Source organism: Salvia splendens, chromosome 7 (assembly GCF_004379255.2).
Source record: "Salvia splendens isolate huo1 chromosome 7, SspV2, whole genome shotgun sequence".
Lineage (NCBI taxonomy): Eukaryota > Viridiplantae > Streptophyta > Magnoliopsida > Lamiales > Lamiaceae > Salvia > Salvia splendens.
In genome coordinates this window covers 10,113,582-10,122,799 of record NC_056038.1, presented here as the reverse complement: position 1 = coordinate 10,122,799, position 9,218 = coordinate 10,113,582, and the positions used below count along the sequence as shown (strand labels likewise).

At 36.9% G+C, this 9,218-nt stretch overlaps 1 protein-coding gene across 4 annotated transcripts; it reads left to right on the top strand.

The window, feature by feature from the left end:
• Positions 1–225: 225 nt before the first annotated feature.
• LOC121811377 (flap endonuclease 1-like) lies at positions 226–6,206 on the top strand. 4 transcript variants are annotated; one of them, XM_042212223.1, is made up of 17 exons: positions 226–303; positions 378–494; positions 725–783; positions 1,081–1,140; positions 1,221–1,274; positions 1,363–1,411; positions 1,544–1,591; positions 2,392–2,457; positions 2,697–2,747; positions 2,819–2,938; positions 3,029–3,113; positions 3,875–3,956; positions 4,867–4,981; positions 5,065–5,121; positions 5,212–5,258; positions 5,340–5,391; positions 5,943–6,206. In XM_042212223.1, the coding sequence occupies exons 1-17, from the start codon at positions 292–294 to the stop codon at positions 6,102–6,104; spliced, it is 1,236 nt and encodes a 411-aa protein (XP_042068157.1). In that variant the 5' UTR covers positions 226–291; the 3' UTR covers positions 6,105–6,206. The 4 variants fall into 4 exon arrangements, with proteins under 4 accessions (XP_042068157.1, XP_042068158.1, XP_042068159.1 ...); XM_042212224.1 differs by having other exon boundaries at positions 5,340–5,457; positions 5,943–6,165; XM_042212225.1 differs by lacking the exon at positions 226–303 and having other exon boundaries at positions 406–494; positions 725–976; positions 1,091–1,140.
• The last annotated feature ends 3,012 nt before the right edge of the window (positions 6,207–9,218 follow it).

Genomic DNA, 9,218 nt, shown 5'->3' with positions numbered 1-9,218 from the left:
GCTGCTGGTCGTGAAATTGTACATCGACGCCCAATTTTGAAGGATAAAATAATAATAATAATAATAATAATAATAATAATAATAATAATAATAATAATAATAATAATAATAATAATAATAATAATAATAATAATAATAATAATAATAATAATAATTCAATGGATTTGGAAAAAGAGTATATATAACTCCAATTCCCTGAATAGGGATTTCAAAACTACAGAGAGAGTTATAGTACTTCCGTTATCCAAGTATACAACTCCATATCACTCTTTTCGGTTTTCTGCAATTCAAATGGGGATAAAGGTATCTATATCGCTTGTTTTCAAGTTTCTTTTGAATGATCAAACTCAAAACTTACTTCTTTGCGGATATCACAGGGGTTGACGAAGCTGTTGGCGGAGAAGTCGCCCAACGCCATGAAAGAGCAGAATTTCGAAAGCTACTTTGGCCGGGAAATTGCAATTGATGCTAGCATGAGCATATACCAATTCCTTGTAAGCATGTACTACTATATTATTCATGTTTAAAGGATAATTTTCGCATCACTTGGTCCCTTGCTCTATATTTTTTGGTATTTTGTTGTACTATGTGTTTGAAGAACAATTTAAATTACTAATTAGACGCTTAAAACAAGTATAAATGCTGAGCGCGCAGTTATAATAAGTTGCAGAGAAAATCTGGGCAATAATGGATTTGGTGATTTATAGGTGATTTGTATTTGCAGATTGCTGTTGGAAGACGCGGTACTCAAACACTTACTAATGAAGCTGGCGAAGTCACGAGGTTATTCCGACTGTCTAGACTAGAGAAAAGCAAGTTTTAATCACCAGAATCTTTAATGTATTTCAAATACACAATACAAAAGGAAAATGAAATTGTTGAATTGGAGAGCAGTTGTGCTGATTTATGAAAAACTGCCCCTTCATGATTCTGAATTTTGAATGCTCAAGGAGGCTGGTTAAATATTTACTTCGAGGTCATTTTTTCTCTTTAATTAGATTTTACTCCGAATATCACAATTATTCGAAGTGAATATAGACACTGGTACTGCTGGTAAATCAGTAATTGATGTTTCCTTAGTCATTTACAGGGGATGTTGACAAGGACAATCCGACTTTTGGAAGCTGGAATCAAACCTGTGTATGTTTTCTCACTTTGTTCATGTCACGTTGCAAAGTTTTTTGAGTTTCTTCGTAAAATATTGATCTTCGTGATGTTAGCTATGTTTTTGATGGTACACCTCCTGATTTGAAGAAAGAAGAGCTTGCAAAGAGGTTTTTGGTACCTTTCCCTGATTCACAGTTTGAAATTCCATCAATTGTTAGATTATTGCAAACTAAGATGTTAATATTCCAAATACAGAGTATTAAAAAGGGCTGATGCTACCAATGACCTAAATGATGCGCTGAAGGTAGTCCTTGATACCTAAAACTTCTTCTTATTACCCCACTTTATCACTTGTGTCACCTTTGACAACCCCTATCACAGTGTCACCTTTTGCATTTCATAGTTTATAACTGCAGAATACTTTGTGTCATTGCAGGAAGGAAACAAGGAGGATGTCGAAAAATATAGCAAAAGAACAGTAAAAGTGAGTTTATGACAGTAGCATCTTCTTTTGCATAAATGTTCTCTAATAATTCTTGCTCTTCCATAAGAAACTATGACACCCCATTATATCCCATTTGAATAGGTAGTTTAGAAGTAGAAAAATGTTAAGGAACGGGTTGCTAATCTGTCCTTACCCTAAAGCTTTGTTAATAAACTCAACCAAACCGTATGCCCTTTGCTGAAGGAAGTATTCCAGAGGGTTGCACTTTAATGGTAGTATAAATGACTTTTACTGAAGCAAGACATCTCATTAAATTCAACCGGACCCTTGATGCAACTGAGATATATTCCCTTGATTGAAGAAAGTATTTACAGAAGTTTGCACTAGTATAATAACAAAAAGTTTAAATTAGTTTTATGGAAGCCAGGCATCACAGTAAACTGCATTCTGGTCCCATGAAGTGCAAAGGGACATATACCGCTATATTCCTTTAGAGGCATCATCAATAAGAGTTGCTGTGTTTCTAGATTAAGAGAAGTCATTCAGAAGTATCCGATTTTCCACAAGATATCACAAGGCTCCAAAGTATGAAAGTCCCACTTAATCATTAGCTGAGTAGCTAGATAGCTTAGTGGCTAATGATAAGTGGATCTAGTTAGTCAGCAAGTGGCTACTCAGTACTCTATTCTCAAATCTCGATGCTGTCTGATGAGATTTCAAATATTTTAATTCTGTCAGTTTCCTGCTGTTATAGTTCCTTTGCCTATCATGCTATTTAATTATGCAAAGTTATGAACCTATTTGAACTGATTTAGATATTCCATTTTTGGTTAATACAGGCCACTAATCAGCATTATGAGGACTGCAAAAAGCTTCTTAGGCTTATGGGCGTGCCTGTGGTTGAGGTGATCCTAAGAATGATTTCATAACTCTTTATTTTCATAGAGGTCGTAGCTCTACATGAGATATGCTTCTTATTTCATGTAGAGGACTGCAAAAAGCTTCTTAGGCTTATGGCTGTGTCTGTGGTTGAGCTGATCCTAAGAATGATTTCGTAACTCTACTGAAATATGCTTCTTTAGCAATCTTTTCTTCTAGAAGAGAAAATTTCACTTCCATGATAACAGTTTCTTTGATCACCCAGGCTCCTTGCGAAGCAGAAGCACAGTGTGCTGCACTTTGCAAAGAAGGCAAAGTATGTATATTGTTTTTCATGATTGTATATATATCTTCAACTTATAACTCTTAACTCTTTTTGCACATAAGGTTTATGCTGTTGCCTCTGAGGATATGGATTCCCTGGCTTTTGGGGCTCCCCGACTTCTCCGCCATTTGATGTGTCCTACCTCCAAAAGGATCCCTGTGGTAGAATTTAAAGTGTCAAAGGTACTAATGCTGACCAGTCCTGGTTGTGCTAAATTTTTGATGTAATTATTCTTTTCCTTTCTCCTTCCAGTTTTTTTTTTCAATTGACAGGTTTTGGAAGAATTGAACCTTACTATGGATCAGTTTATTGATCTTTGCATACTCTCTGGTTGTGATTATTGTGAGAGCATTAAAGGTATTTTTGCTTTGCCAGCTGTTTTAGTTGTCGAGGGAGCTTTATATAAAGGAAAAAATTGTAGAGAAGGGTTAGCAGTTTCCTTTTTTGAGCAATTGATATTTTCTAGTTATTTCCAATAAGCTCATTATGCTAATATTGAGGATGGAAATCTAGCGCATGTAATAGATGTTAATTGTGGGTGGGTATTATACAACGGTTGCTTAGGCATGAATAACAATTGTTTCTTGGGCATAGTACTGCTGCCTGACGTTAATCAAGCTCATGTAATAGAAATTAATCGTGGTTGGGTATCATACAACAATTGCTTAATAGAATGTCTTAGGCATGAAGAACAATTCTCTCTCAGGCATAGTTCCACAGCCTGACCGGAGTGATCTCCTGGTTTTTCTTGCCTTTTTTCAGTACTTCGTCAAATAAAACAACACTGCATTTTATTTGTATTGTCACTCATTTACTTTATCAAAATCTCTGTAAATTGGTGGAGGATCTTTCTTGTTCGTTTGACAAAAGGTTGTCCCTAGAGTTTGTAGATTTCTATATTTTTGGCCTAGTGGCTAGATTTGGATAGAATATTCACACACATCCTATAATTATGTACTAAAAAGTTAGGTTCATTCATTCATTGTAAAGGGTGTGTGTAATAGGGGCTTATTTGTGGTTCTGATGAATTTACAGCTACATGTAGTTGTCTGTATGTGTACTCTAGCGTGATGTTTATACTTCCATTTACATCAGTGCCTAAGCTTCTTCTTCTTCAGGGATTGGAGGGCTAACTGCTTTGAAATTAATCCGCCAGTATGGCTCACTAGAGCACATTCTTGAGAACATAAATAAAGAAAGGTGCTTGTTTTGTCCGTATATGTATCATGGTTTCTTAATTCCATGAATTCAAGTGAAAAAAATCATTACTGCGCTTCTCACCAATCCCACATCTCACTTCTATATGGGAGTTAAGTTTGAGATAAGCTGTTCTTCTAAGGATGTAGGAACTGTTATCATTTTGTGTCGAAGAGATTTATCCTGAGCAGTTTGTCAAGTTTATTGTGATTGTGACGCAATAAGGGCCATATAACTATCTTAGGTTCAGAAGATAAATTGATGGCAATATATAAAGATTTTATAGCTATAATAGTCATTTATTTCATATCCGTTTTTTTTTGTTTTTCATATAATTCTTTCAAGCATATTATCATAAATTTTCTCTTACATTAATTTTGTATAAATATCCATTATAGAATATGTTCCAATAGTAATTGTTTTTACTATATTCTTTGGCTTTAATAAACTGCAGTTCAATTCCTTTTTTAGATTCATTATCTCGCTGAGAGCTCTTTTAATTATGTTAGTTCATCTTAAGATTGCAAATATGCTAATGATCTATATTATGACTTCAAATTCGGTTTACTAATCAATTGAGGTTACTTTCAGTTTGTTCTGTGTTCTTGTCACATACTCATGGATGCAATTTTTAGAAATTATCAATACCATTTCCCTATGGTTTATGGAAGGAGTTTTTCTTTGTTTGATAATTGTATGTTTCTTCTTTTTATTAATAAAGGTAAATTGGTGCACTCAATATTATCTAAGACAAATTATGTGTCATTTGAAAATTGCTGACTATAGAATATTATTCTAAAGCTATTGAAGTGCATAAAGTGCAGGGAATTTTTTACTTTTTTTCTTTAATGTGTTTTGTGATTATAGCTTGTTTTTATTATACTGCTGAAATATTTTGGAATATATTGTACAGATACCAAATACCATTTGATTGGCCATATCAGGATACGCGAAAGCACTTTAGAGAACCATCAGTTTTGACTGACTATGATAAACTTGAGCTAAAGTGGACAGATCCAGATGAAGAAGTAATTAATTTGTGAAATTTTTATTTTGTCTGGTTGTTTTCCTGTATGAAAATTTGATGGTGAATTTTTGTATTGTTGTCTAGGGTCTGGTCAGATTTTTGGTAAATGAGAATACTTTCAACAGAGACAGAATAAGTAAGGTACGTGTTCTTGTATAATAGCTGTTTTTCCATTTCAATTCTCTACCATCAGAGCATATGAACTTTTAAGTAAATCCATTTTTTGTTTAGGCAATTAAAAAGACCAGAACTGCCTTGCACAAGTTGCCCCAGAACAGGTATTAGTCACTAGAATAAGAGAACGGTGTTAATTAGCACATTCAATATATTACCACTTCTGGACTAAATTTCTGTAACAGGTCAGAATCACATTCCAAACCAGTTGGTATCTCTCTACCTGCTAAAGTGGAGGTACAACCTTTTTTCTGTTGCATTGTCAAGATCTTGCTTGCAGGCCAGAATTAAGATGACTACTAGGTTGGACTTGCTATTGTTTGCTGGCCTGAACTAATTTGGTTTATCACATAGAGATTGGTCCTTTGCTGGAAGTTCCAAATATATACTCATATTTCCATTTCACTTTACATTAGTTCACTAAGACATTATTGAAATTATATTGAAAACCACACACTTCCATAGAGACAGTATCATATAGACACTCATGTATAAAGCGCATAACAAGTCTATATGGTCGTACGTCATCTTAAGTAGACATCATTTAGTCAGTATGCGCTTTTGACAGTAAGCACATATTTTAAGATGCTTAGGATGAGATTGGAAATCATATAGACACTGCCTGCAAGTTGGGTGGTGTTTATCATTTTGGAGACTTATTATAGACAGTGATTTTCAAGCTAAGCATCTTAAAATATGTGTTTAATCATTTTATCATATACGCTTTTATGGTTAAGTTTAATTCATGAATGTAGACAGTTAAAAATGATTTTGGTACTTGTGGACAGGTTGCTAGATGCATTCTTGCAGTTCCACAACGAGCAATGAAGCCGGTGATACTCCCGCTTGGAGCATCCCGTGGTTCCAGGCCTAAGGGTGTTGTCTGCGTGAGCCCCCCACCTGTGGGATATGCACACAAAGCACTCCATGCACAAAATTTAAAAGTTTAGCAGTGCAAACTTCACGATTAACCTTACGTGCTACAACATACATCACTTTGCGTTGATTGAATTTAAGTTAATTGCAGTAGTATATCTAGAATTTTTTTTACAGGCCAAAGTTGATCCGGTCCTAACATGGATGACCCTAGCGTAAATCTTCTACGTTTGTTTTTTACTTTTACCAATTATAACGTACTCAATTTAAAATAAGGAGAAACATTGATTTATATCTTCCGATCATAGTTAATTGAACTAATTTATAAGTTAGACTAAATCTTCACCAAATATTTATTGGGACTTATTTATATGCAAATTGCTAAGACGTCGCTTGGAGTTGGTTAATCTACGTACGAGTTTTTTTTTGAATGAAAGTAATTAAGTAAGCGGAGTTAATGAGTACAGCCACAGACAAACTTTTACCAAATATATTGAAAATTATCATTAAACAATACGTATGTGTTTGGCTTATCTTTAGAGAATAGAACAAAATGCACTATCGTATTCGTAGGTAGTATCGTAAATCACTGCGACAAGCTGGCATTGGGCACGAGGCGGGTCCGGCACTGGCGGCGGCGGCTTCTTCGATTCATCAATGTCAGGTTTGGGATCGGGTTTCTTTGGTGGTCCAACGCTCGTCCGAATAACCAGCTTTTCTTATCGCGGTGGCAACAGTTATCTTTCCTTTCTCAGCATCAACTTTGAGCACATCCACACCTGCGCAACTTTCTTGTCATTAATCATACTAGTATGTGGAGTTCGGTTGTGCATCGATGAATCCTCACAATTTCATCGCGCAAATAGTACCTGTAAGCTTCGCAACTGCTTTAAAGAAATCCAATTCGGCATTTTTGGTTGCTAATGCTCAATTTCCTGAAATAGTATACGTAAATATATTTATAAACAAACTTCTTTTGCATCTATAAATTAAATGAGTTGCGTCACATACCTTGGCGCTCATGATCCAAATTTGTGTATATACATACTCTATATTGTTGGAGTTTTGGAGATGACTTAAAAACCTAGGCTTTTTGTTCTCTTAATAACTGAGATGTGATGAGGATTGAATAACATTTTAAAATTTGTGTCCGGTCGCGTGTGATAGTTAATTGCTTGTTATACTTTTAAGACTAAAGTCTCAAAATGTTCTTTAACATATTGCAATTTTTTAATTTTTGTCTAAAACATTATCTTTTGAATTATTCGGTTCCTCACATTTGAAATCGGATCACATTTGGTCCATTTTAGACGGTTCCGTCAAATTTTTGACGGTTTTAATTACTAAGTCACAAATCCGTCATTAATCCGTCACTAATACTAATTACCCTAATTAACCCAATTAATTACCAAAAACTCTGTTGTTTAAAATAAGAAAATAGAAAGATAAAATGATGATAGGCAATTGGCAAAGACAAGCTTCACAAATTCACAACCATTCATATAATTTTGAATATATTATGCAAAGAAAGCAAAAATTCCAAGTTCAGAAATCAACTGCATATTTTTCTACGGTAAGCACTCAAAATTATGTTGGCTCCAACCTATCTAAATATTTGTAAATGAATTTAAAGATGTAAATTGATGGGTTAATAAATTTTGGGGAAAATACTGCTGATGAAGGTTCTCATACCGAGGGATTTAAAGAGGTGAGCAATTGATGAAGGTGTACAGCTAGTATAAAGATGAACAGAAAATGGTGGTGGGAGAGAGAGGAATCGCAGCGATGGTACTGGGTTAGAGTTGAATCGAAGATGATGGCGAGAGAGAGAAGAATCGAAGATGATGGAGAGAGATGAATCGCAGATGATGGTGGGAGAGAGATGAATCGCGTAGATGGAGAAGGGAAGCATGATTTTACAAATGAGAATTACGTGCTAGGGCAACAAATTTCAGGGATATGGAAGTAATTCTATATTACTAACCTGGTTGGAATTTCTAGACGGTTAAATAAAACCACCCACTTTATTCGGTTATATTAGAGCATCCACTATAGGAGAGAATGAGGCGGACGAAAATTTGGGGCGAGGGTGGGGCGGTATATAGTGCATCGGACGTCCGCCCCGGGGCGGATAAGAAAAATGGGGCGAGGGTGGGGCGGTAGAGGCATCGCCTCCTACGGGGCGATCGCCTGGCGGTGGGGTGATCCGGGGCGATGGGTGGGGCGGTCTATAGTGGGGCCGACGGGCTATGGACGTCTGCCCCCTTTGATTTTTTTTATTTTTTAAAATTTTTTTCGAAAATTACATCTATAAATACCACTCCTCCACTTCTCATTATTTTTCACACCAAACATTCCACCACCTCTTCACACACATATTTTCTCTCACTAGAATTTGTAGTTTGAAAATGGACAATTTATGGAAGGACGCGTGGAATTAATCTGATCCAAGAGGTGGAGTACGAGGCCGCGGAGGAGGAAGCGGCGCGAGCGGCGGAACGCAATGCGGAAGTGGCGGAGGGCGCGATCCCTCGTGCGATTAGTCGTCGGCGGACCATCCCACGAGACCATACCGAAAAGAGCGCACCAACCTCTAATGGCTGACTAATTGTGGATAACCCAAGGTATCCACCCGAGATTTTTCGCCGCCAGTTCAGAATGTCGCAACCCCTTTTCAACCATATAGCGACGAAATTGGCGGAACGTTACCGGTGCTTCACCCTTCGGAGTGATTGCACTGGGGCGAATCGGGGTTGTCGACGCTTCAGAAGTGCACCGCTGCAATCCGACAGTTTGCGTATGCCAGACCGGCTGATATGTTCGACGAATACCTACAGATGGGTGAGACGACTGGCCTCACGGTGCTTAGGCAGTTTTGTAAGGGGATTCGGGAAATATTTGGTGGGGAGTTCCTACGAAAGCCCACCCCTGCTGAATGTCAAAATCTGCTGGATATGCACGGTTCGATCCACGGTTTCCCAGGAATGTTAGGAAGCATCGATTGCATGCATTGGGAGTGGAAGAACTGCCCGGTGGCGTGGAAAGGCCAGTTCACAACTGGATTCAAAAGCAAACATCCATCGATGATTCTGGAAGCCGTAGCAAACTAACCGCTTGCGGATCTGGCATGCATATTTTGGTGTTGTCGGTTCGAACAACGACATAAACGTCCTTCAGTCATCGCTGCT

Coding starts and splice junctions, on each gene's coding strand:
- LOC121811377 (XM_042212223.1), top strand. Junction 1,141..1,220: donor GAAGCTGGAATCAAACCTGT/GTATGTTTTCTC, acceptor TCGTGATGTTAG/CTATGTTTTTGATGGTACAC. Junction 4,982..5,064: donor GGACAGATCCAGATGAAGAA/GTAATTAATTTG, acceptor ATTGTTGTCTAG/GGTCTGGTCAGATTTTTGGT.